Source organism: Theropithecus gelada, chromosome 9, assembly GCF_003255815.1.
Source record: "Theropithecus gelada isolate Dixy chromosome 9, Tgel_1.0, whole genome shotgun sequence".
Taxonomy (NCBI): domain Eukaryota; kingdom Metazoa; phylum Chordata; class Mammalia; order Primates; family Cercopithecidae; genus Theropithecus; species Theropithecus gelada.
This window is the reverse complement of record NC_037677.1, coordinates 118,075,316-118,103,042: the sequence shown is the minus strand read 5'-3', so window position 1 is coordinate 118,103,042 and position 27,727 is coordinate 118,075,316. Positions and strand designations below refer to the sequence as shown.

General features: G+C 44.4%; 1 protein-coding gene across 5 annotated transcripts in view; it reads left to right on the top strand.

Moving 5' to 3' along the window:
- Positions 1 to 27,727, top strand: part of FGFR2 (fibroblast growth factor receptor 2) — a 121,653-nt gene that overhangs the window by 76,977 nt on the left and 16,949 nt on the right. For 2 of the 5 annotated variants that reach the window (XM_025396746.1, XM_025396743.1), the window contains 7 exons: positions 1,805 to 1,995; positions 4,490 to 4,634; positions 6,679 to 6,875; positions 18,387 to 18,538; positions 21,411 to 21,532; positions 23,738 to 23,848; positions 25,618 to 25,808. In XM_025396746.1, coding sequence (XP_025252531.1) covers positions 1,805 to 1,995; positions 4,490 to 4,634; positions 6,679 to 6,875; positions 18,387 to 18,538; positions 21,411 to 21,532; positions 23,738 to 23,848; positions 25,618 to 25,808 — 1,109 coding nt within the window. The remainder of the gene's footprint in view (positions 1 to 1,804; positions 1,996 to 4,489; positions 4,635 to 6,678; positions 6,876 to 18,386; positions 18,539 to 21,410; positions 21,533 to 23,737; positions 23,849 to 25,617; positions 25,809 to 27,727) is intronic. The other 3 variants (XM_025396744.1, XM_025396748.1, XM_025396745.1) reach the window with 2 other exon arrangements.

Below are 27,727 nucleotides of genomic sequence, written 5' to 3'. Positions count from 1 at the left end.
CCATGATGTCACATATTGCACCATTTCCTTCTTCATGACTGAATAGTATTCCGTTGTGTATATAGCCACGTTGTAAAAATTAATCCTTTGGCAGACACTTAGATTGATTCCATTTCTTGGCTATTGTTAATGGTGCTGCAATGAATATAGGAGTGCAGATCCTGATTTCAGTTCTTTTAGATAGAGAAGTGGGATTGCAAGATCTTAGGGTAGTTCTGTTTTTAATTTTTTGAGGAACCTCCATATTGTTTTCCATGGTGGCGGCATCATTTTATATTCCCATCAACAGTGTGCGGGGGTTCCAGTGTCTCCACATCCTTGCCGACTCTTGTCTTTTTTTTTTCTTTCCTCCCATCCTGACAGGCGTCATGTGATAGCTCCTTGTGGTTTTCATTTGCATTTCTCTAATGATTAGTGACATTGAGAAACTTTTCATCCACCTAGTGGCCATTTGTGTCTTGGAGAAATGCATAGTTAAGTCCTTAGACCATTTTTCCCATGGGTGTTACTTAACACTTGAGGAGCCTCGTGTGTGGTTGCTAACACACCTTGGCTTGATTGTCTCTGCAAAAGTTCTGCAGAGACCACCTCTTAGCTGGAGAGAAGCCTTTCCAGACATAAAATGAGAGGGCGTATTCTTTGTTGAGAACGTGTTCTCAAGGTACAGAGAGGCAAGACAGGTGAAGCTAGGAAGTAATTTTGAGATACTGTCTCTGCTCTTTTATAGGGCAGACTAAAACATAGCCAGAAGTTGGAAACCAGCATCTCCTTATGTTTCATTCAGTGTCATATTGGAATAAGCTAGGAAACATCTACTTGTGCATTTAGTACCTGGCATAGAGTAACACCTGATATTCATCAAAGAGCTAGATGGGTGAATAAAGAATGAATGAATGGAGTGAATTCCACAATAAAGAGATGAATCCCATTATTAATCAAATCTGTTCATAACTTTGGGCTTTAGGTTTTAGTTTAATTTTTAAAACAAAGGTTGGAAGTCTTCTCAGAGCATCTTAGAAATGTATTCGAGCTGAGCATGGTGGCTCACAGTCTGTAATCCCAGCAATTCGGGAGGCTGAGGCGGGTGGATCGCTTGAGCGTAGGAGTTTGAGACCAGCCTGGGCAACATGATGAAATCTTATCTCTACAAAAAATTTGAAAATCAGCTGGGCGTGGTGGTGGGTGCCTGTAGTCCCAGCTACTCAGGAGGCTGAGATTGGAGAATCACCTGAGCCTGGGAGGCCGAGGTTGCAGTGAGCTGTGATTATGCCACTGCACTCTAGCCTGGGCAATGAAGTGAGACTCCGTCTCAGAAAAGTAAAAAAAGATGTATTGGGAGACACGTGCCTATCGAAACCATTTTTGGTATTCAGAGTGTCCTTAAAGTTAGTCTTGTCATTTGCCTGTGATGTTAAGCTTGTGGTTGAGGTGAGTCTTTGAGATGATCTCAAATAGGATAAGTGAAGAAGCATCCCCTCCCCTACCATTTGTCACTTGGATTGTCAAAGTAGAATCTCTTCCCTTATTCATCAGGTGGCCATGGACAGCCAATAACCTGGGATGTAATAAGTTCTTTTCGAGATTTTCTAAATAAGTGTTCTTTGTACAAGGGTCGCGCTCCAGCAGTCTCCTTTGAAGTTGCTTCTGTTATTCATGGGGCCATGGTGTTATTTCAAAGGCGTCAGCCAGCAGGCTTGAGGCTTTTCTGGCATGAGTTCACTGACAGGCCTCTGGACAACATAGCTTATTTATTGGTCTCTCCTTCTCCCATCCCCACTCCTCCTTTCTTCCCTCTCTCCACCAGAGCGATCGCCTCACCGGCCCATCCTCCAAGCCGGACTGCCGGCAAATGCCTCCACAGTGGTTGGAGGAGACGTAGAGTTTGTCTGCAAGGTTTACAGTGATGCCCAGCCCCACATCCAGTGGATCAAGCACGTGGAAAAGAACGGCAGTAAATACGGGCCCGACGGGCTGCCCTACCTCAAGGTTCTCAAGGTGAGGACTTTCTGAATCTAAAGGTACCCACAACTGGGGTCTCCTTCATGGGTCTGGCCACAGGTTCTTTGATTTCCTGTTGGAGTTGAGAGAGGATGATTCTCTGTTTTGACTAGCCAGCAGAGAGTGTGCTAAGGAATTAACAGATCATTATGCTTGCTAGTAAAATTTCAGAAGGGAACTATAGAGTAGGGGAAGAACTACTAAACTTGGAGAGAGAATAGTTCAGCTATTTATCAGCCCTGAGATCACAGACATTTAGGCTTAGCTGCACATCTCTAAAAGTAGAGATCATGATACTGTCTCCCCAATAGGGCGGTTGTGCAGAATAAATGGGATGGAGTGGATGGAAAGAGCTTTGTAGGCTCAAGCCATTGTGCCAATGTTGATTGTTACTCTGATGTTGTTTTCTATTAATAGGACGTTAGGATCCAATTTTAGTAGCCACCTTTTAGAAACAATTTGGATTTTTTTAAGAAACAAACAAACAAACAAACCCCTGACCTTTGAAATCCATTCACAGGTGATTTAGACAATAAACCCTAGGTCATGTTTCTGCACCAGTGAAATGTTGAACAAGGAAAATATCTTTCCCTCCTTATTTCTTGTTTGCAAGCCCCCATTTTCATAGCATCTGCCTCTTTTTTAGATCTAGAATTTGCTCTTCAGGAGGCTAAGGACAGGGGTAGCTAAACCTGTACAGCTGGCTCTTAGCTCCTTGCCTACCACGCCTCCCATGTCTAGTTGCTCATAGAGAATGAATGTCCTTAAGAACATTCTTCCAGTAGAACCATAGGTGACCCAAGTAAGAACTTTCAGCCAATGAGGTGTTCTCACCAGCTAACAATTCCGACGATCAAAGGCAATGGAAAAAGATGACCAACCTGGGGACCCACCCAACCTATCCAGTTAACTATCGGTCACACCCTCCTGCCCTTCTCTCCACCAGGTCTCTCCATTGTCCACCACTGGACTGATTTTGTTCTTTCAAAACCCACAGCCCTTTAATGCCGCTGTTTAGATGTAATGGATTTTGTTTTCTTGCGGTGTGTTGGTGGTGGGACCATAGACAGTGCTAAGACCTTCCTGGTTGGCCGTTATATTGTTCTCCTGTGTCTGTTCTAGCACTCGGGGATAAATAGTTCCAATGCAGAAGTGCTGGCTCTGTTCAATGTGACCGAGGCGGATGCTGGGGAATATATATGTAAGGTCTCCAATTATATAGGGCAGGCCAACCAGTCTGCCTGGCTCACTGTCCTGCCAAAACAGCAAGGTAACAATGCTTTCATTTTTGTCTTTTTTTAAAAAGAAAGCTGGATATAGAAGCTGAAAAGACTTGGTGCTTTGGGAGACTGCAGGCAGCTTATAGGATAACTCTTGCGGCCTTGGTATATTTATAATAATCTTTCTTCGGTGATGCAGCTGGTATGGTGCCAGTAGCCATGGAAAAATGCCCACAACGTTCAAAGTGCTTGCTCCAATTTCTTCTAGAGATTAGCCTCCACCCCCACCCAGTTTTTAAGTTGCTCTTTCTGGTTGGTCTTGTTTAGGCTGCACATTTCCCATCATTACTGCACATTAACACCATTTAAAACACACACCTCCATGCCTGTTTAATACGGGGCATTTGAGTATCAGCAGAGTTTGTCTCCTTGTACTGTAAGTTTTAGGGAAATATTGGCATGATGCAATTTGTTCAACAAAGCATCATTTCTTTGGTTGCATACCTGATCCTGATGAGATGCTGTTCTTGACCTTGTTGCACCAAATTTGAGGGGAGTTCATCTTACTGAATGAACGTCCTACTGGCCGCTACTAAAGGCGAAAGATTGACTTTTTAAGTTTGTCATGACTCACATTCAAATATTTATTAATAAAAAGAAAAAAAGCCCAGTTTTTTTGGTTACCAAGATGATGCTTGCTTCCGTTTCTTTTTGTCAATGCTATGTAAGGCAAGATGGTTTTGCAGAAGTAAAAATAACCAGAGCCTGGTAACCAAGACAACCTTCCACCCCGATTGGTTCCCACAGGGCCAGGAGGATGGGTAAGGTGTCCATCTGAGCTTATGTGCAGTGTACTGTCTTAAAACACAGCAGTTTAGATAGAACTACCCTTTCCTCTTGGTGGGAGTCTGCAGCCAACAGGACCAGAACCAGCTTGGCCTTCTGGGCACCATACTTTTGGAAAACCACCCCTAAATGCAAACCAAAGCACAGGCCAAGAGAACGGACCTCTGTGGGTTGATTTTTTCCATGCATTTGATTGCGTGCATGTCTAGGAGGTGAAGCCGGTGTGGTGACGGGCCTGTGGAGGTGAGCTGGTCAGTGTTGCTCCGTGTCTCTCGGTTGTGGGCTTTGTGGATGGGCTGCAGTCGGAATCTCCCAGTGGCCAGCACCCCCTGAAGCCCCCGGTGCGATGCCTTGTGGTTCCACAGCCCCCTCCACAATCATTCCTGTGTCGTCTAGCCTTTTCTCTTGCTTCCCTTGTTTTCTAGGCCGCCGGTGTTAACACCACGGACAAAGAGATTGAGGTTCTCTATATTCGGAATGTAACTTTTGAGGACGCTGGGGAATATACGTGCTTGGCGGGTAATTCTATTGGGATATCCTTTCACTCTGCATGGTTGACAGTTCTGCCAGGTATATACTGCTCTTTCTCTCTGGGTTTTTTTCCCTTTTCTTGGTTGATTGCTATAAAATTAACACAGCTTCTGTTATCAGAAATGGCCCCTTTTATCCTTGCATAAAGATATAAAAAATGTTAAAAATTATCCCTCAGGGATAAGAAAACTGCCTTGGAAATTCACACACAGTGAGATCCCACACTCACATTTATGATCAAGGGAAATTTCACCCTTAAAACCTGAAGGGATCTCATATTTTTAGTGAGTCATTGAGCCAATGTATAAATTAGCCCATCCCCCTTTCTCTTAAGGAAGAAGTTGAAATTACTTTGTAAAATTCAAAGTAATTTATTCTCACTTCAAATTCCATTTTGCTAAAATCCTGTGTGTGTTTTTATTGCTTTCATCCCACTTTGTATTTTTAACGAGATGTAAATAGAGGGGTGTGTATGGAGCAGCGTGGGGAGCGGCACCTCTGAATGTCAGGTGCACAGAAGCAGTGCGTTACCTACCTTGGGGATCGGTGGCTTGCTGCATGTTGCGATAGAATGGACTTTCAGTTTGCTCTCATTGCAAAGCATGCTCCTGCCATCTTGGGCTTGATGTTATTTCTGCCTCACAGAGAAATAAACATCACTGCAGCCCTGTTGCCTAAACATTGCTGCTGTCTGAATCTTTAACCAACATCTCTATTCTAGTGAAACTTTCTTGATATTAAACACTGTCCTCTCTGATGCATCTGCCTCTTTGTCCTTTCCTTTGTGAAACTGCAGAGACTGCGGTTTGCTAGCTTATGATGTTCCACTCCAGTTATTAATTCCTTGTTTTTAGAGTACAGTGCCTACCTGCATGCTTATTTTACATCTAGTAAAAATAAAATAGATTGTTTCATTTTTGTGCTGTTGCTGCTGAGAATTTTGACTATCTTGCAAGTATTTTTCTGATTAAAATATATAAGCTTTCGATAATACCATTGCATCCGTTTTTCCTTTTGTTGCGAATCTGCTCTGTGAATATTTGCTTTGAAACAAAGAGACATCTCTTATGTTGAAACTTGCTTTTATTTGCAGTACTGCATTCTGTGGTGCCTAACTGGCACTTCTTAACCAGTTTGCCTGACAGTGCTAGCACTTAACTAAGAATGCAGTTTGAGAGAAACACTGTTTGGAAATACACTGCTTGTAGATGGATCATCGAGGACTAGGAAGAAGGCAGACATTGGAAGTTGATATAGAAATGTGCTAAATTAAGTAATTATATGTATACTCACACATAATACCTTTATGTTTTTTCTTTAAGAGAAAAACTGTAGTGACATAACAGTATAACCAGATATGTATAAAACTTAAAAGGTTATTAAGGAATATTATAAGCTTTATGTGTTATGGATCTAATGGTACTATATTATAAGCAATTCAGTCTGTGTATTTAATGCATTGGTTTGTTTATGGACTAGATGGTATTAAGGAATTCACCAAAATTTTTCGGACCAGCCTACTAGATGAACATCAGTTTCATATGGAATTGTGTTCATCTGGGTTAAATTATCCTGTGGAGTCTTCCTTTGGAAGAGCCTACCCATGTAAGACTGAAGCATTGTCACTGTCTCCTTAGAAACAAAAGTGGGCGTCATTGATATTTCAGAACTTTGTATTTGGTTTGCATTCACAGACCATCATGAAAGATAATCCTTTCACTGCGGGTACAGTTGGTCGTCCTCCGCTCAAATGTCTAACAGAATGTGGCCTCATAGCCTGCCCTGTGCAACTGGGTGTCAGCCACTCACTGGACTGCGGATGCCCACTGAGGCTAGAGACAGTGACTACCCGGGTCCTGGTGGTCAAATGATGAACCCCCTGGTTATTCATTTTCATTTGGGAGGGGCACTTGGCAGACCTATGGCCCATGCCATTCTGCAGGATTGAGTTTTTGGGAAACCCACCTTGCCTTGAGAATGGTCATCACCTTTTGGTTCCTTTGGTTGTGCTATGATGCATCAGTCTCGTGTGCTAACTCTGTGGCCTGCTTATCTGTTCCTCCTCCTGTGATCTGCAATTTAGCTCCTGGAAGAGAAAAGGAGATTACAGCTTCCCCAGACTACCTGGAGATAGCCATTTACTGCATAGGGGTCTTCTTAATCGCCTGTATGGTGGTAACAGTCATCCTGTGCCGAATGAAGAACACGACCAAGAAGCCAGACTTTAGCAGCCAGCCGGCTGTGCACAAGCTGACCAAGCGCATCCCCCTGCGGAGACAGGTAACAGAAAGTAGATAAAGAGTTTAAAGAAATTTACTCCTCCCCCATGACCCAGCCAGCTTGTGGATCTTTTGCTCTGGTTTGATGCCATCGACTTCTGTGAGCTTCCATGTGCGAGTGATTCTGGTGTGATGCTTGGCGGTCACCCAGTTAGTGTTTGGAGCTTGGAGAGTCTAGTCATAGTGCGTCGCTTGGATCAATGGGGTCCAGTTCCAAGGGCAAGAAAGGACAATAGTGTCAGAATCAGAAAACTAGCCGGGCGCGGTGGCTCAAGCCTGTAATCCCAGCACTTTGGGAGGCCGAGATGGGCGGACCACGAGGTCAGGAGATCGAGACCATCCTGGCTAACACGGTGAAACCCCGTCTCTACTAAAAAATACAAAAAACTAGCCGGGCGAGGTGGCGGGCGCCTGCAGACCCAGCTACTCGGGAGGCTGAGGCAGGAGAATGGCGTAAACCCGGGTGGCGGAGCTTGCAGTGAGCTGAGATCCGGCCACTGCACTCCAGCCTGGGCGACAGAGCGAGACTCCGTCTCAAAAACAAAACAAACCAAAAAAAAAAAAAAAAAAAAATCAGGAAACTAATCAGCAGGACTGGAAATAACTGGAGGCAAATAGCCCTGTGTGTGTTTGATCAGACTCAAGTACAGCGGTCTCTCCGAAGCCTTAGCCACATTGGTCTCCTGTGATCTAATACCTTTTTTAAGATAAGCATGAACATTCGCTTGGGACTTATGCCACTAGTAGGAAAGAGACTCTAAGTTCTCTGACTTATTTTTTAAAGTCAAGATCAGAATCGTATGCCCTGGGGGTGCGTCTGGACTGTTTGATTTAAACTGGTGCACAATAACTTTCTACACTGAATTTTGGCTTAACCTCTTTGCAACTTACAATATAATTGTATGCATCTATTATGTCTCATTGTTAGTAGTTCACAGGTGTGGCAGTGATTTATTGGTAGAATATTTGTAAGGAACCAGCAACAGATTGTTTTTAACCCCCACCTTGGTCTTTGGTGGTTGCTTTTTGCTTGTGTGCCTCCTGATTGGTTTAGTTTTGCTCTGGGGGAGATGGGGCAAGATGGAGCCTCTGCTGTAAACCAAAGCCCTGCATAGGTAGGTGGGACAGGAAATGCTTCAGCTCTTTTCTGTTTGTTCACAGAGATGGAAGCGGAAGGCAGATGTAGATGTAGAATGTTTACAAAAGCATTTGAAACTTGGTTCTGATAAAGGTTATTTTGAAATAGCAAGTAAAACAGCAAACTCATTGGCTGTATTTCAATGTGTATTTTAGTAAAATTTACAGGGTACTTGTTAAAATTTCAGATTCCTTTGTCTCAGCCCCAGAGATTCTTGTTTAGTCATCTTGGATAGGGCCAGGAATCTGCATTTTATTACAAGCCCTCTGGTGATTTTAGAATGCACTTTGAGAAACTCCAGGTTAATCCCAGGCATGGCTCTCCAGGGACTTTAGGTAGGAATGACATTTTCTGGACAAGGCATTAGGAAGGATTAGGAACCAGTTGGTCAGCAGTGGTTTTGGCATGGGTCTGGCTGTTCACAACCCAGCTCCAGACTCCCGGCTGAATGGGTCCTTGTTAACTTCTCTGAAGCCATGTTGCAAGCAGATCTGTCTTTGTGGAGGCGGAGGATAGAATTTAACGTGTGTGTCAAGTGTAGGCGAATGACCAAATTGTGTTAAGAGCATGGAAAAAAGGGGCCTATTGGGTCACTTCTGCCACCAAGAACGCTGTTGTCATTTTGAGTGACATGATTATCTTTCCTGGGGCCAGGAGAGCAAAGATGGGGCCAGCTGGCCAGCCAGTTTCTAGGGGAGTCCAGTCCTGAGATAACTCTTACATGGTTTCTATTATTTTTTTTCTAATAGGGAAAAATGCTAACTTCTGGAGGCAACTTGTAATTTGGCATAGCTAGGCCACTGCCCCGTAATTATCTCATCATCTTTTTTTCTGCAACTGTTACAATGCTTTTCTTTTTACTTAATATAAAAGGGTAAGATGCCCTTAAAATCCCCCTGACTCAGCCACAGTCATTGTGTTTTCTTTCCCCAGTTCCAGGTGGCTTTTCATCATTGTCCATCTAAGAATACGGTTTGAGGAAAATAATATTTGGAAATGCACTACTTGTAGATGGATCCTTGAGGACTAAGAAGAGGGCAGACATTGGAAGTTGACATAAGAATGTTCTAAATTAAGTAATTATATGTATACTCACATGCAATGCCATTTATATTTTTTCTTTAAGAGAATTCAGCCTGGCCGGGCGTGATGGCTCATGCCTGTAATCCCAGCACTTTGGGAGGCCGAGGCGGGTAGATCACCCAAGGTCATGAGTTCGAGATCATCCAGCCTGACTAGCATGGTGAAACCTCGTCTCTACTAAAAATTCACAAATTAGCTGGGTGTGGTTGTGCATGCCTGTAGTCCCAGCTACTTGGGAGGCTGAGGCAGGAGAATCGCTTGAACCCAGGAGGTGGAGGTTGCAGTGAGCCAAGATTACGCCATTGCACTCCAGCCTGGGCAACAAGAGTGAAACTCTGTCTTAAAAAAAAAAAAAAGAGAGAGAGAGGATTCAGCCTAAGTTGGTCCTTTTTCGTATCCTCCCTGTGTTACCAGAGGGAACATCAGAGTACCTTCCTCTTTTTCTTCCCTCCTTCCTTTTATTGATTCATCATAATTTACTAAGTGCTGGGTATAAACCAGGTTACATGTAAGACACAGCCTGTCACATTCACTGGTGGTTCCCAGGTTATTTGGTGGTAAATGCCTGTAATCCTAGCTCCACAGGAGGCTGAGGTGGGAGGATCCTTTGAATCCAGGAGTTCAAGACCAGTCTGAGCAACACAGCGAGACCCCAACTCCAAAAACCAAAACAAACAAACAAACAAAAACCCAAAGTGGAAACAAAAGAAAAGAAAATGTAATAGTAGGGCCAAGGAGTATAACAGAAGCAGAGAAAATGGGGCAAATGCTGGTTCCCTGGAAAAATACATCTGCGTGAGATTAATTTATTTGGGGGAATGTTGACACACCTCAGCTCCTTCCACATGTCCAGGTGGGGTACATTATTGGATCTTCACAAGGAATGTTTCATCAGTAAGCATGGCCTCTTTGGTAGAGAAAGAGATGCTTATCGAGTATCTGGATCAAAGAGGGTTATTGGACTGGAGCTGGAATGAAAAGCCCCAGAAAGGCCTGCAGATATGTTGATGACAGAGCAAATACCACAGGGATGCCGAGCATGCCTTTACCTGGCGACAGGTGAGCCTCTAATCAGATGTGTCAAGGATGGGTTGTTTCTAGGCATTTATGAGGCCACTTTTTATTCTGTGTTGGCCAGCCTCTTCTAGGACACGGGGATCACTAAGTGTCTGCATGGCCCTGACTCTTTCCCTTTCCAACACCCATACACACAGCATCTCACTCACGGCCCTCAGTCCATCCTTGTTCTCTTCTGAGAACAAGAAAAGTTGGGTTTTTGTTCCTCCTGTGAGTTCTTCCTTCTTGGTATGTATTAATTTGCACTCGACTTACTGGTGTAACACAGACGTTTCAGTTTATGTTATTTTTTTGAGCAAAATTTTTTTTTTTTCTGGTACCAAAGAAGAAATCCCTTGCAATCATTTCCTAGTAAGCGTGAATTTTTTGAGACTTTGTATGCACATGGCTTGAAGAAGGAGAAGCAGCTTTTGGGTGGTGGGAGGCAGATGGCAGGTGACATCTCTCTGTCCTTTGATGGAGGCTCATGTCACAGTGTCAAGGCTTGGGCACCACACCAGACGCTGCTCACCTACTCCCACTCCTTTGGTGCCCAGCGAGTTAAATGAGACCAACAACAGCCAGCCCAGAGAGGGGCATCTTTGTGAGAGCGTGTTGGTTCTTGTCCAGGTCTGCTGGACAGCCAGTGGCCAGTGTGAAGCAGCCTTTGGGAGTTAAAGTGGGCAGCATCACTTTCTGTGTTTTCCACAAATCAATTGGATGGTGGGGGAGGGTGTAGGGGTGGGTGGAGGATGGAGTTCAGGGGAAACTGAGGATGCCTGTTTAGGAGACATGCAGTGTTGCTGAGTTTGCTGAATCAGTTTTACATTGAGCACATCAGTTTCTTTCTCTGGGGCTTGAAGCTTCCATAAGGTAGGATGGAGATTTAACTGTTTGTGGTTGGCTCCGTCCAGATAAATTCATCTCCTGTGCAGCTTATACCCTTTCTCACTGCCGTCGGCATGGTACAAGAGGCTGCAGGGTATTTTTTTTTTTTTCAGACAGTTTCACCTTCTCAGCTGCTGATATAGGTAGGCTGAAAACCAGAGAAAAATCAAGAGCAGGCCAGGCGCCGTGGCTCATGCCCGTAATCTCAGCACTTTGGGAGACCAAGACAGGCAGATCACCTGCAGTCAGGAGTTCTAGACCAGCCTGGCCAACATATAGTGAAACCCTGTCTCCACTAAAAAATACAAAAATTAGCTGGGCGTGGTGATGCATGCCTGTAATCTCAGCTACTTGGGAAACTGAGGCAGGAGAATAGCTAGAACCCAGGAGGTAGAGGTTGCAGTGAGCTGAGATCGCGCCACTGCCCTCCAGCCTTGGCGACAGACAGAGTGATACTCTGTCTCACACACACAATAAAAAAATAAAATAAAATAAAGTAAAATAAAATAAATCAAGGGCAGTGAAGGCCACCTTTTGTAACAATACTTTTAAGGCAAATGGCATGTTCCTGGGGACGTTAGGAATAGGACCAAGATGAAGGGGGAGGAGTGGAGCGGGTGCCTCGGGGGAGGAGTGTGTGACTCAGTAGCCAGTTCTCAGGTCCAGTATTAGTGATCCTCAAACATGCCAAATTCCGAGAAGAGGGATGGATGTTCTACTCCTGGAAGCTCATTTACTGCCTGGCAGCTGAACATCATGATCTGGGAATATTCTTTGTATTTTGGTCAATCAGGTGGTCTAAACCTCACTGGCTCCAGAAAACATTTGGGTAATTAGAGTGGTCACGGATGACTTAACTGGAATCTGCCCTTTCATGTAGGCACCTCGCCTTCCCTGCCCCTATTTCACTGTTCCCTTTTCTCCTCTCTCAGCCTCCAAAGGACACAACAGTTTGCCCAAGATCTGACCTGGATCTTGGCTGATGCGATCTCTTGAGCAGAGCCAGCGCATCTGGGGCTGGTGCGTCATGGTTCCGATAGGTTTGCTCACAGAGTGCCAGGGAAGGGCCTATGGGAGGCAGAGATTCGCTACGGGAGAAAAGTGAGTGTCTGATGAACTGCCTTGCCTAATTACCTAAATTTTGTTATGGAGGAATTAAAAATGCAACCTCAGAAGCCTTTGAAGCTTTATCTCAGGCACCCAGCTTGCGGGGGTGAAAGCATTTTGTTTGTCCATAGGGGAGTGGTGGGCAAGGCTTGTATTAGAGCAGAAGTATGTTAATACCGACCTTGTGTGCTGGTGGGGAAAGGTGGTTTACAGCCTGAGAGTCAAAGGGCCTGTTTGGCAGGCTGTGGTCCAAGTGTGTTTGTCAGTCCAGGGGAATAAACACACAAGGATTAATTCATCTCTTCTCCCCTGGAACATCTTCACTTCTGCTTGCTCTGTTCTCTAAGAGGTCCCCTCTAGATGGTACATTTAATTCACTATAAAAAGATAACACTGTTAGACTGGGCCTAGTGGCCCACACCTGTAATCCCAGCACTTTGGGAGGCTGACGTAGGTGGATCACCTGAGGTCAGGAGTTCAAGACCAGCCTGATCAGTGTGGCGAAACCATTTCTCTACTAAAAATACAAAATTAGCCGGGCGTGGTGGTACATGCCTGTAATCCCAGCTACTTGGGACGCTGAGGCAGGAGAATCGCTTGAACCTGGGAGGTGGGGGTTGCAGTAAGCCAAGATCATGCCATTGCACTTCAGCCTGGGTAATGAGAGAGAAGCTCTATCTAAAAAAAAAAAAAAAAAAAAAAAAAGAAAAAAGATAACACTGTTTCTTGGTGGCCCTTTAAAAAGAAAGAAAAAAACCCACTTCCTCACTTAATCTCCCATATGTACTATGGAAATGTACGAAAAGCACATTTACTTAAAAGCTTGACTTATGGCACATGCTAGAGAGATTCCAGAAAGTGAGGAAATGGAATTGGAGTCTGTGAAAATACATGCTTAAAAAAAAAAATGCCTGCCAAGATTCGGGAGTGGGAAAACAGTTTACTAGAGTGTTCATGTTGATTGTTTGTAAGTAACTCACTTTATCACTAACAAGGGAATATATTAAAATTGATTAGGAAGGAATCTCCAGAACTGAAGTTTCTAGGTAGGAACTGAAGAATAAGGAAGATTATGATTTAGTGCAAAAGAAAAGAAAGATAATTTAATAGTACTAAAGAAATAGCAGGATTTCAAAGATGAGCAGCGGGAGTTATCTGAGGGTCCTGATTCAGAGGAAGGAAACCCAGTAAAACATGGAGTCCCACAAGGGAATGGCTTGCCCCGGATCAGGCCAAGCCCCCAACACAGACTCATTCTTGGAGTCGAAGGGAATGAAGAGAAAGCCAGCCGTATTTTATAGCCCCAGAGGGGATTTTAAAAGCATAGTAAAAATGCATGGAGGTAAAATTAAGATATAGTAGACAGAGCAATCAAATTCTATAGTTTCTTAGACTTTGCCCATTTTCTTACCTTCCCCCCGCCGCCTTCATGTTTTTATAAAAGTATTTTCCAGGTTTGTGCATTTAATCTGAATCTCCATACCTCATCTGAACAAAATTCCCATAAATCATCCTTCCTGTAAACCTCATTTTTAAAAATTCTAATAATGATGACAATAAAGTTGGTAAGGGTTTTCTTATTTATTTATTTATTTTTAGGCTTTCCATTTGAAAAGCTGTCACATGAAAATCTTGTTGAGACCGTCTGTTTGGGGGATGGTGTAGATACATGTGAACTTTTGCCAGGGGTTTGTGGATGCAGATTCCTTTGGGGTCGTGGGTGAGCCATAGAGTGGTGAACTTCAGATTGAATGTTAAATTTTTCTCTTCTAAGGTAACCCCTAAGCCGTGTTTATCATTAGGACCCTCTTACTGTCCAGTTTTTCTCCTGCCCTGAGATGATTCCCTGACTCCTGGATTCTTCATCTCCTGCTTGCTAGTACCCCAGCCCATCCTAGCAGTGAGCAGAGGGCCTCATTTAGCAAATCAAGCGTGCCCACTAAGGCGTATCTTCTGCAGTCAGCCCTTAGTATCACTGCACTATCTTCCTGGTCGTACACAGTTTGACATTACAGTTGTCCCTGGTATGTGTTGGGGATTGGTTCTAGCAACCCCGAATACACCCAAATCTGTGGATGCCCAAGATCTTTATATAAAATGGTATAGTATTTGCATATAAACTGTGTATATCCTCTCGTATACTTAGTCATTTCTAGTCATACCTGTAACAACTAATACGCTGTAAATGCTATGTAAATAGTTGTTATACTATATTGTTTTTTATTTATATTTTAAAATTGTTGTATTGTTATTTTTTATTCTCTTTCAAATATTTTTGATCTGTGATTGGTTGAAGCCATGAACGCAGAACCCACAGATACGAAGGACTAACTGTAGCTTACACTCAGAACCACGCTAGGCTCCAAACGCTCCAAGTTACCCAGAGAGAAGTGCCATCGTCTGTTCTCTTAGATCTGGGCAGCAGATGATTCTAAAGGGACTAAGAGAAAATATTGCAGTGTTGGTAGCAGACATTAACTGAGCTCTTAGTGCCGGGCCTAGCACTAAGCACTTCATCCGTTTTTCTCCCGCCTCATTTTATTGTCACATTAATGCTGTGCTGTTGGACCTGCTCTTGTCTCCTTTTTTTTTTTGAGATGGGGTCTTGCTCTGTTGCCTAGGCAGCAGTGCAGTGACACCATCTTGGCTCACCACAACCTATGCCTCCCAGGTTCAAGCAGTTCTCCTGCTTCAGCCTCCCCAGTAGCTGGGATTACAGGCACACACGACCACGCCCTGCTAACTTTTCTATTTTTTGTAGAGATGGGGTTTCACCATGTTGTTCAGGCTGGTCTCGAACTCCTGACCTCAGAAGATCTGCCTGCTTTGGCTTCCCAAAGTGCCGGGATTACAGGTGTGAGACACTGTGCCCAGCCGCCCAGCCCCTGTCTCGCTTTTAACAGATGAGGAAACCCAGGCCTAGAAAGGTTAAGTGATTTCCCAAAGCTCACGCAGTGAGTGAGCGCTGAAACGGGACTGGGACCCTGGCAATCTGACCGCACAGTCCCATGCTGTTGCAGGTGGTCAGGATGCAGCCTGCCTGATGCGGGGTCTCATGTTGTGAATGATGAGCACGGGAAAGGCAGCAACGGGATTGGCTGCTGCCCACATGGAAGGATGCAGAGATGCCACAAAACCTAGCCTGGTAGCAGAAGGAGGGGCCGAAAGCAGCGATCTTGTAACTTCACTCATTTTAGAAGTCAGCATATTTCAAGCATATGCCCTTTGTTTTCTTTTCCCTTGTTCATGCCTCAGCTCAGATCCTTATTATTCTAAAAAATATTTTTGTTAAATAAAGTACTTCTTCTAGAACATAAAAGAATTACATATACATGGTAATAAAATCCAAATAGTCTAGAAAGTTCTGAAATAAAATGTATTTTCTACTCCCTCTCTCAACTCCTAATCTCTCTCCCCAAAGGTGATCACTGCTAAGTCTCTTATATATCCTTCCAGAAACTTTTAAGTACCCTTGTTCTCACACCTCGCTGTGGGACAGCTGCCTTCCCCACATCCTATTCTGTAAGCCTCGCTGATGAGAGCGGTGATTTTCAAGGAGGAGTCACAGAAGCCTAGCCATGCCTCTGCCTGCTGGGTGTTAACGTCATCCAGGACTGCAGTCCTCAGCAATTGCTTAATGGGTTCCCACTCCTCTATTGATTGCAGTTTCCACTATGTACCCGGTAGTGGGATCCTGGAAACGTATCCGGTGATGAGGGGCTACGCTGCAGGCCATGCAGAGTGTTCTGGCTGCACAACCCGCCAGACCCTGGCCATTTGTGGAAACTGTCACATTGCTAGGCTGCTTTTTTCTTTTTTTTCTTCTGAGACGGAGTCTTGCTGTGTTGCCCAGGCTGGAGTGCTGGGGCACAATCTCGGCTCACTGCAACCTCTGCCTCCCGGGTTCAAGCGATTCTCCTGCCTCAGCCTCCGGAGTAGCTGGAATTACAGGTGCCTGCCACCACACCCAACTCATTTTTTAATTTTTACTAGAGATAGGGTTTCAGCATGTTGGCCAGACTGGTCTCAAACTCCGGACCTCAAGTGATCCGCCTGCTTCAGCCTCCCAAAGTGCTGAGATTACGGGTGTGAGCCACTGCGCCTGGCTGGCCGGTTCTTACTAGTTTGGCTGGAGCTTCTTGCCCATAATGTCGTCGAGCATAAGTTCCCCCTGCAGTGAGTGGTGATTTTTTCCTGTTCATGGGGAAGAACTTTCAGAAGACCTTCTTATTCTTCAAAACACCTGCGTACTTAAGCATCCACATCTCATGGCCCTGATGCAGAATGAATTAAGAGGACAGAAAGATTTGGGGAAGCATCATTGGCCGTTACACCCGCTCCTGAACCTTTCTGAGCTCTATAGATGGAGCTTGAGATGTTCCTGCGGACCAGTGCAAACTGGAAGTCTTGATGGCCTCTGAAAGTTCCTGGCTTCTGATGTGTCCTGCAGACGAGGTCAGCTCGCTACAGTGAGGTTGGATACCACATGGCGGGGACTTTAAAGTTGTCTGTTTCACCCAGGGTGGGGTTCATGCCTAGTCTGTGACCTCAGTGGGGGGCAGGACGGATTCCATAGGAGCACCCACATTTACCTTCTCGTCTTTTCCCGCTTGCTTCTGCCATTTGCTTGTGCAACCCAGACGCTTGGGTGTGAGGGTCTCAGTTCCACAATTAATGATTCATTACTCCCCTCTTTTAAAACATTTTTACCGTACAGTAAATAAATGTTGCTCATACTATCTGCATAATGAAGTTTAGGAATAACTGCCCCCTGCCAAAAGATGGAACGGAAGGCTCAGAAAGTGCTCATGTATGTGTTAAAAGACAATAGGAATTCTGTGTGAAAAATGGCCCACTTTTTTATTTTAATATTGAAAACAACTTCCTAATCCTAAAATGATTTTTTTCCCCTAATCCATTCTTGGGCATCTTCTTGAGTTTCCGGCCTACTTTGAGGGTTTACAAAGGTACGATTCAAAGCTTTTTGAACAGGACAGGTCCCCTGGTTCCCTGTGAGAAGAGCCCAGGACCCACCCTGTGAAAGTTCATCCCACCTAAATTTGTTCATCTGGACTTGGTCTTTGCCAGTGTGATTGAAGGAGTTTGTAAGCACATCCAGGAATACTATCCACCTGGGCAGGCATGCAGGAGACAGAGCCCAGGGTGGGCTCACTGGCTGCTTAGAGATGGATCATGGGTTAACTTCACATTCTTGTTCTCTTGGGCCAAAGTCTTGTTCGTGGTTTAGAATAAGACACTGTTCAAGCAGCCTGTGGTCAGACTAAGACTGCGTAGTCATCCTCAGAAGTGGCCTTCCAGTGTCCTCTGCGTGAGTCTTTTTTTTTTCCATAGAAACCAGCCAAAGGACAATGATATATTTAAGAAATAATCATTTTATCAGACACAGACTGAAATGGATCAGGGTAAACAAGGAAGTAACTCGGTGGAGCCCTGTGTACTGCCAGGTGAGAGAGGAGTTCTCTTGTGTGGTTATGGGAAAAGGCGTATTTTCTTTCCCTTGATGCTTCATCCCACGTGTTTAGTGCACTGGTTTCTGAAACTGACGACAAGAGGCAGCCCATTTTCACTGAACGGCCTGGCCATCAATAATTTCCAGAAGGACTGGGGAGAAACAAAGAATGGCACCCAATACTGGGGTCTTGGGTTATTTTGAGTTAAAGGGACTCAGAGCTGCGGAATGTCTTCCACATTCAAGTCCTAGAACTCTTTCCTTGAGATACTCCACTTTACATTTCCAAAGACAGAGGAACTATGGAAGAGCTGGTTTCCAAAAAGTTTTCATAGAATTTCATACGCACAGCACTGATCCATGATCTGGGTGGGTGGTCTGAGAGGAGATCCATTGTCCAGGGCTCCAGTACAGGTGCAGGTACAAGCATAAAGGTACTAATGAAGCCAGGGAGGACTGTCTGCATGTCTTCAAGTGACTCTCCGGAGGAATTAGGACAGAAAGAAAACTTACATTGTGATCAGATGCCATAGAAAAATTTCATAGAAAAACCTGAACATAGGAACATACAATTTGGATGAAATCTAGTACTGCATGGACTGGAGGGCAGAGGAGTTGGATTCCAGTGGTTTTCTAATTTGGTTTCTGACGTCTGCCAGCCCCCAACCCATTCCTTTCTAAGATCCGATACTCTGGCTGGGCTCTGGCTGACTTCCAGCCTTCTCGGGTGGAGCCAGGATTACATCTGTGTCTTTGCATTTTGTATCCAGGTTTCGGCTGAGTCCAGCTCCTCCATGAACTCCAACACCCCGCTGGTGAGGATAACAACACGCCTCTCTTCAACGGCAGACACCCCTATGCTGGCAGGGGTCTCTGAGTATGAACTTCCAGAGGACCCAAAATGGGAATTTCCAAGAGATAAGTGAGTACTTCTCTTGGCCGCATCCCAGGATGGAGACTCAGCTATAAATGGGGAGATTGGATTAACATTTTCTTTTTATGACCTTTAGCCACAAAGGTCTTGCTGTGATGATGTCAGCAGGAGTAAGATTGTGTTTCTAAATAACCAACTCCTGGAAAAGAAAAGAATGGATTAAAAAAAAAAAAAAATAGCTCCTTGAAAGCAGAGCTGCTTGCTCCTGGCTGGTCCCCAAAGAAGATGGCATCTGGTTATCATTTTTTAAGTGTCTGGGCAATTCAGACTCTGTCAAATGGAATAAAAGTAGAATTATCCAATTTATAAAACAGATCTGACATTCCAGTTTTTGGTTACTAGAACAAGACTGCTCTGTGTTCACTTCTGTGGAGAAATTAGAGGCAGAATATAAATGGCCTTAAGGACCTCTACCCAATGTTACTGTTCTCATTGGTTATTAATATCATATTGGGCTGAAAAGCTTCAAATACGGTACCTGACATCTAATTTCTGTGGTCCATAATATTTTCCTTGTTGGATGATACAGAGGTGTGCCAATCAGATGTTTAGGCAAAAATGTGACCACCTGGGTATTGTTGGGGCTGTGTATCTCTTGGTCTCGTTTGAACTCCATGTACCGGGGCTCCGTTGGGGTGCATTTGAATCGTGGCTTTGCCAGACAGTGGCTGGGCAACCTCGGGTGAGGCACCTGATTCTCTGAAATTCATTCTCATCAAATGAGGGTGGTGGTTCAGACCTCCCAGGACTGAGCAGAGTTCTTAGCTTATGTGAGTTTTCCTTTCATTTCCCTTCACGTGGTGGTAACCTGGGAGCTGTGAACTGCAAACCTCAGCAGGATCATTGTGTGGGGCATGGAGTCAGTGGGCAGAACTTGAACTACTAGCCCTCGTCCTCTAGAAGGGGACTGACTCCGAGATCCTCCTTCTGAAAGGAAGTGCAGTGGTCTTTGTAGGACTGTCCACTCACTTCTGGGGTACTTTTTGTAGTAACAGCTTGAGAGTATGGGAAGGTGGAAATGCTGACTACTTCTGCATCACATACACTGGAATAAGCTCTTGACTTGCTTATGAGCAGCTACCCTGTTTGCCTTGACCTTCTCAGTAGCTCCTGAGATTATGGTAGGGAAGTGTTTAATATAGACTTCTCGTATATGCATATACACATTTGGAAATGCGAAGATAAGCTTTTCCAGAGACTGATCTGTTGAGCTCTATTTGGAAGGGAGAGGTAGCTTACGTGGCTGGCACTTCTGATTTTGATTCACGTGACGTCACATCAGTTTTGTTTCCCAACTGCCAGTTTAGAGATGTGTACCATTAGCTAGGACTGAATAATTATATAGATATTATTTGGTTAGAGTGTTAATGCAAGTAATTTCCAGTTGATTTGTATACTGTAGTGAAAAGCACACTCACTCATTCACTTATTCATTCACTCAAGGCATGTTAATTGGACATTTACTGGTGGGGCACCAGAGAAAAACACAAAGAATAGTTTCTTTACCTGTAGGATGTGGAGAAATGGATGTTTCTTGTGAACTCTGCCAGCCCTAGTTTGTGTGTGATTATATACGTAGGCAGGTTCATGCGCACATTCCTATATATATGACCGAACTGGGGGGTTGTGATCATATTTTAAGAAATCGCAGCTTTCAGGTTTAGTCCATAGTTTTTGCCACCTGTGATACCGCAGTCAACAGTGGAAGTCTGTATGCGCCCAACTGTTACCTCCCACCCGGGGTACCCTGAGTGTGGAAAATCTGAGTGCTAAACATTTCAAAACAGTGTTTAGTGCAAACGTAGGTGGAACAGATTTCCAATGAATGAAGGCTATTTAGAAGCAGTTTATTAGATTGGAGGCAGAAGTTATACAAAGAACGGATTGTTATGCTTGTAGTAGCAAGGCAGTGGGACATAAATTAGCCATTTTTCCAATGCAAATATTTATTTTCTGCCAAGATGTCAAATTTAATTTTAGTTCTGGATAGAAACAAAATGACCTCAGCATAGCGTACGCTGCCCTCAGTTTTTATGCTGAACTTTTGCAAACCATTGTGTATTTATTGTAAATACTGTTTACTGATGGCAGCTCCATGCTTTGCTGTGCTATGCTTAAGTTAGAATAAGCCATATTCGGAAGTATTCCAAAGACTTTTGCATTCTGTTGGTTTCTGGAATGCGTAAGGACAATATATGGCTATTCATCTGACGTGCATAGACCTTGTAGTCTTAGACATTTAATTTGTGGTGTTCACTTTGGATTTTCTTCATTGTTAATTTTATGTAGTCATAAGGACTTTTAAACTTATGTCAAAAAAAGTCCCCAATTTTTTAGAATTTTCTTTTTAGTAAAAAATTAGAGATTCCTTGAAATGCTTTTAAGAGGCATATCCTGTAACTTGGCAAGGAATGTGACCATAAAATCCGTTGGTATTTGAATAATAATAATTTTAAAGCCACCATTTTACAGGGACAAAAAAAAAAAAATAAGAACAGTCTTAACGTTTTTTCTTTGAGCCATTCTAAATTACAAATATTTAATTGGCTCAAGATCAAAAGCTCCTCTCTGGCACTTAGGAAAGCTGACCACCGCACTAGCAAGGATACCTTCGCTAAAGAAAATAAACCAAGAATACCGATGTGAAATTCAATAGCTGTTCCACCAGTAATTGCCATTCTCTAAAACGTCACTAGGAAAATACTCAGGCGCGTGTGTACCCTAAGTCTCATTAGTTCCATATGATAAGCACTCCATGCTTTAGCAAGCCGCTGAAAGATTTTTATATTTAGTTCTGGAATTTCCCTCGCTACACCCCATCACCAGATGCTGTGTGCTAATCCCCTATTTACACATTTAGGCTGACACTGGGCAAGCCCCTGGGAGAAGGTTGCTTTGGGCAAGTGGTCATGGCGGAAGCAGTGGGAATTGACAAAGACAAGCCCAAGGAGGCGGTCACCGTGGCCGTGAAGATGTTGAAAGGTGAGCGGGGAGGCGGGAGGCTCGGGGAGGGGCTGGTTGGAGAGTCTTTATCAAGAAAGTTCCTTTTGTGGCATGTGAACTCTATCATGGCACGGGGTCAGAGAGCACATAGTTGACCTAGGGGTTGAGAAGTTTTCAGTATAAATCAGCATCTCGGACAGACTATTTATCTTGAGCTGTGTGTACTTATAAAGAAAAGCCAGTTCTGTTAGAAAGTGGTAGCCTCTTACGTAGAGTTACTCTTGGACTCCTTCTTCGTGACCACGAGTCTTCATTCTCTCTGTATTTTTATGTGCTTAGAAATTATCAACTCACATATAATTGGATTTATTAGCTAGGAGTTGGTGTGTTGGATTTGGGACTTAAACCTTAACTTTACAAGTACAAGGAAATTTGTGTTTTTGGAGGGAACGAAGAGACGTAAGGGAGCAGAAAGCCTTCTCTTTTGCGTGAGGAACAAAGCAGAAATGACGCTGGTCTGGGAGAGTCACGTAGAAGCTGAGAAGGAGCGAACAGGATCAGGGCTGGTGCAGAGCCTCCTGGGACACGTAAACAATTACCCTGAGATGTAAATGTCGTGTTGTATTTGTGGGACTGTGAACACTTCTACATTAACTTCCAACCCTGCTTCGTGCCCATGTCCAAAGAACTTAAAGAACTTTTAACCATTAACTTATTCGTCCTGCAGTATTCTTTTATGAGAAGAGTTATAGGGAACGGTCACATTATAAATCCTCTTGTAGGGATCTCGGAAAGAAGATCCCACGCCGAGTGCTTCCCACGTTTCCAGGCAGAGAGGCCCATCCTTGGCATATGGTGCCGGGCATGTCACAGGCGCTCTGGAGTTAGACTTTATCTGTCTTTTGTGGGTTCTCATGGGATAGTCATCACATCCCTCCTAAGGGGAAGTAGCAGGCTGGACTTTGTCAAAAAGAGGTGCGTTTTGTTTTTTGGGTTTTTTAAAAGGCTGTTTATCTGAATGACTCCCAAGGAAAACTAGAGTGCTTTGAGATGTTCCCCACCTTGGAGCCTGATGCTGGGGAGGAACACTGTGTTTTCTTGCCCCAGGTGTGGTGGCACCACTGACGGAGGCAGCCCCTGGCTGCGTACCAGGGGCAGGTGTGGGGAGGACCCAGGCTTCTCATCTCTTTTGGCGGAACTTCTGGTTTTGCTAATGGGCTCAGAGTTACATGGGATATTGCAAAAAGGGAGGTCTGGGACTTCTCTTTCTCTTGTGATGCCCAGGCTGGCAGCCTTCCCTTTAAGGACACAGAAGGATGTTAGTCCGCAAGCCATTGTGGCATGTCCTGTCTTACAGCCCACAGCTGTGTCTCCCTCCCTCCCTCATGGCCTGTGGCTCCCTCCTTCACATACATCAGTGTAAATTTTGCATGCACAGTCACTTGTATTGATCTTCCTTTTGTGAAGCTAAAAAACTGTTTGCAACATGGTTCTTATCCGTGCCCGTATTTCATTTTTTTTAAAGGAAACCCAGATTTTTCCATACTGAATTAACTTGAGGTGGAGAGCACATGGGAAAGTCTTGCCACTTAGGAGAAGCTAACTGTGAGCCCGTGTATGTGGAGCCTATGCCATTCTTGCTTGAAATTACAGAGCGGAAGTTTATATAACTTTTCTTAGGATGGGAATTGCAGTGCCTCTGAGAAGCCACTAGAAGTCACAGCCCTTACCTGCTCAGAATGCACATATACGCACATTTATGGCCCTGTTTATGGGGAGCTCTCTGAACCCATCTCGGAGTGCTCCAAGGGCCTCGAGGGGCTGGGTTAGGAATGCTTTGTCGGGAACAAGTCTGTAGTGATTTAAAATCGCCCTATCCTTGGTCTCCTGGCTGGTTTCAGGCACCATGAAGTTTGGTATGGTTTTCTGAGACACCTTAGATATGGCAGAGGATGAGATTATTTCATGGTCTAGGAAAGAATTGGCATGAGTGTCAGAAGCCCCTGCTCTCGTCCTGACTCTTGGCACCATTGGCCCCCCAGTGAGCTCTTTGACACAGAGCGAGGCAGTTCCCTGTGTAGGCCTTTGTCTCTCCCTCCATAAAATGAGGGAGATGGTTTGGAAAATCTTTTCTGATTCTGAAATTCAATTTCATGCGTTTCAACTGAGTTCTTGGCAACTGACAGTAGCTGCCCATGAGTTAGAGGAAATGAACTGATTTGTGAATATACCTGCTGTTCATAGATGATGCCACAGAGAAAGACCTTTCTGATCTGGTGTCAGAGATGGAGATGATGAAGATGATTGGGAAACACAAAAATATCATAAATCTTCTTGGAGCCTGCACACAGGATGGTGAGTAGGAGGAAAAACTGCATTCGTCCAAATACTCTGCAGTTTGATAGAATCATTTTAGAAACGGTTGGGCTTCTAGATCCTGCTCCCAGAGCACCCCGTGTGCATGTTTAAAGTTCTTTTTAAAATCCCCATTGGAAGATGTTCCTAGCCATGAACACAAAGAAGGGTCTGTGCCCGTACCTGGGGGCCGGCGGAAAGGAGGGTGCAGGGTGACTTTGGATTTGAGAGCCTGGAGGGCCCTGCTGTTTCTGGGTCATAACCTGGAGGGGGCTTTGGAAAAGGCAGCCTCCTGATGTTTTTGCTTTGTAAGTGCTAAGAGAGATTTCTCAGAATAAGATCCTATGTTTTGGTTGAGAAGTTCTTCCCTTAAAACAGGGATTGAGGAATCCACGTCTTGCTGTGGGTCACAGATGGCTGAGCTCCCAAGAATAGCTTAAAATAGGAGAAAGCAGTATGAAGGAATACGTTATTTTCCCTGGGGGAGAGACCCTGGCTTCTTCCATTGAATGTTTGCTGGCACTTTGGAATCAATTTGCTAAGTAATTAGTAAACTCGAAAACGCGGATCTTTGACTTAGCAATTTCTCTTGTAGGTCTCTACAGGAATTGGCGAACTTTTTCTGTAAAGGGAGGTTGTAGATATTTTAGACTTTTGTAGGCCTTATGGTCTTTGTCGCAACTTCTCGTGTCTGCCATGGTAGTGAGAAAGCAGCTCTAGAAGTACAGAAATGAATGGACCTGGCTGCATGCCAATAAAATTTAATTACCCAAACAGGCGGTAGGCAGGATTTGGCTTGCAGGCTGTAGTCTGCCAACCCCGAGTCTATACCATGGAGAAATTATTGCACACGTGTGTAAAGGAACATGTACGGAGATGTTCATTGCCTACTGTTTGTTATGGCTGAAACCTGGAAGCAAATGCCCATGCATATAAGGGAATGGATAAATAAAGCGTGGTGTGTTTATGTGATACAGCATATGCAGCTGTGAAAAGGAATGATCTAGATTTATTTTTATAAGCCCAACAGGTTCCAAAAGGATAATGTATGGGGGAAAATGTTGCAAAGTGCTAAGAGCTTTATTATTCATTTATATGATTAAAAATAATATATTACTTATTGACTAGTTAAAACGAACCAAAAGGATAGAATGGAGGGATCCATGCTTTCCAAGAGGATGCAGGTGACAGCATGAGAGTGACAGGGAAGATCGCGTCAACTATGTCTCTGTTTTATTTCCTACAGCCTTTTGCGGCTATCATGATGAAGGGCTGATTTATCATTTTGCAGAGATTATAATGCAGGCATTCTGTTTTTATGTGTGCTTTTCTGTATGTTAAAATTTTTTCTTTTTCTTTTTTGGCGGGGACAAAGTCTCGCTCTGTAGCCCAGGCTGGAGTGCTGTGGCATGATCTTGGCTCACTACAGCCTCCACCTCCTGGGTTCAAGCGATTCTCCTGCCTTGGCCTATAGTAGCTGGGACTATAGGTGTGTGCCACCGCGCCCAGCTAATTTTTGTATTTTTAGTAGAGATGGGGGTTTCGCCATGCTGGCCAGGCTGGTCTCGAACTCCTGGCCTCAGGTGATCCACCTGCCTCGGCCTCCCTAAGTGCTGGGATTACAGATATGAGCCACCACGCCCGGCCCCTGTATATTAAACTTAAAAAAAAAAAAGCATTGGGTTGTAATAACTAAAAATGTTTTGCTGAATTGCCCAAGGGCAGACCTTGGATTCTCTCTTTAGGGAGCTTCTCCTCTTCCTCGACAGGGCCTCTCTATGTCATAGTTGAGTATGCCTCTAAAGGCAACCTCCGAGAATACCTCCGAGCCCGGAGGCCACCTGGAATGGAGTACTCCTATGACATTAACCGTGTTCCTGAGGAGCAGATGACCTTCAAGGACTTGGTGTCGTGCACCTACCAGCTGGCCAGAGGCATGGAGTACTTGGCTTCCCAAAAAGTGAGTCCTTCACATTCTACTTGGTTGGGTGGAATCCAATTAAAAATGTCTTTAAAGAAAACAGGCAATTTAGACGTGCTCATTTGCTAGATCAAGCCCTCGCATGTCTTGTACAACCTGGAAAATATTTATTGTGTTATTCATATTTGAGTTTAATGAACTCTTTAAAACCAAAGCAGCCTCATAAACCTATAGCGTCGCTGCAGAGATGAGCAGAAAAGATATCTCTTCTTTGAGACAGGACCATGTCTGATTTCCCTGGGAATTCAGCTCTCCGGGTGGGAAGTGGATAGTTTTAAAGGCCCCCTTTAATTCGGATGATTTTCTTTTTTTTTAAGCTTCATTTATTTTGTGGTTACTGAGTTTTTGAACATAGACTTTAGGTATTTCATGTTTTGGGTTGGCACTAAATATTCTAAGAGTGAATGTCAAACAAAGGGGTATTTTAGTAACCTTGCATCCTGGGGCTCTGCGTTTATTTTGTCTCGTTTGGCGGGTGACCCTCTGTGGTTAGAAGTTGGCCAGGTCCCCTGAGGTGGACTGCCTGCATTCCGGGCATGCCACTTACCGTGGAACTTGAAACATTTCAGTTATTCTGAAAGTAGTTCGACAGGTGCCCAGATGTCCTCAGAGGCATGTTGGATGACCCAAAACTCCCTTGTCAACCCCATACATAGGGAAGCGGAGGGGCAGAGCTGCTTCCTGGGCACTGCTCCTACCTGCGGTGCACTTCATTGCAGCGCCAGGAATTCCTTGGGTCCCCAAAGAGGTGAGATCCTCTGGTGGGCGTGGACCCTCTGTCACTGGGGGTCTGGGTTGGCTGAAGGGTCACAAACTCAGGTCTCCATGGGGCCATGCCAGTCACACGACCAAGGCCTCCGAATCACTCAGAGTGCAGAGATTCGAGGAACGGCTACACCTCAGCTCTACTCTCTGGCCACATAGGAACATGGCCCAGGGTTCTGGATGCTTTTTTCTTTCCTTCTTTCAAACAAACTGGTGCAGTGGCATAATCACAGCTCACTGCAGCCTTGACCTCCCGGGTTCAGGTGAGCCTCCCACCTCAGCCTCCTGAGTAGCTGGGACTACAGGGATGTGCCGCCACACCTGGCTAAGTTTTTTGTTTTTTTGTTTTGTAGAGACGGGGTTTTGCCTTTTTTTTTAATTTAAGAAAAACTTTCAAAAAAATTTCAAGAGAGTTTGGAGTTTAAGACTTTTTCAGATTTTTTTACATAAAAATCTCCCAATATATAGGTTTTAGGAAACTAATTAAACACAGTTCTGACTTCTGTGATTGTGTCTGTGTGCAAGTGCGTGTGCATGCATGTGTGCAGGGGAGTTTGCCAGTCAACAAATATTTGGCATCCAGAGACAACCAGACAGATCCAGAACATGGGACATTTGACAAGGTATCACTTCAAAATGTCAGTGTCTCGAAAGACAAAAACTGCTGGGGAGGCAGTTCCAGATTAAAGGGGCCAATGAGACGATTTCTAAGTGTAAAAGTGGAATCCTGGACTGGATCCTGTGGGGCGGGGAGGGTGGCCAGCTCTTAGAAAGGACATTTGTGAATGTCTTTTGAATATGGAAATTTGAATATGGACTGTATAATATTACTGATTATATTTCTGTGTCAGTGTTGAATTTGGGGGGTGGTGACAGTGGTATCTGTTGCAGGAGAAATATGCTGAAGAATTGAGATTTGTGAAGTATCAGTGATGCCTGCAACTCAGTTTTAAGTGGTCCAGCCATAACATGCATGTACTGTGTGTGTATGTGTGTGGGGGCAAGTGGGGCAGGATGTGGAGACAGCAAGCGATTGAGTAGGTGTAACAAGCAAACCCAGCAGCCGTAGATACTCACTGTGCCATCCCTCCTTTTCTGCAGCTGTGAACTCTTCCTAAATAAGCCTGGGGATT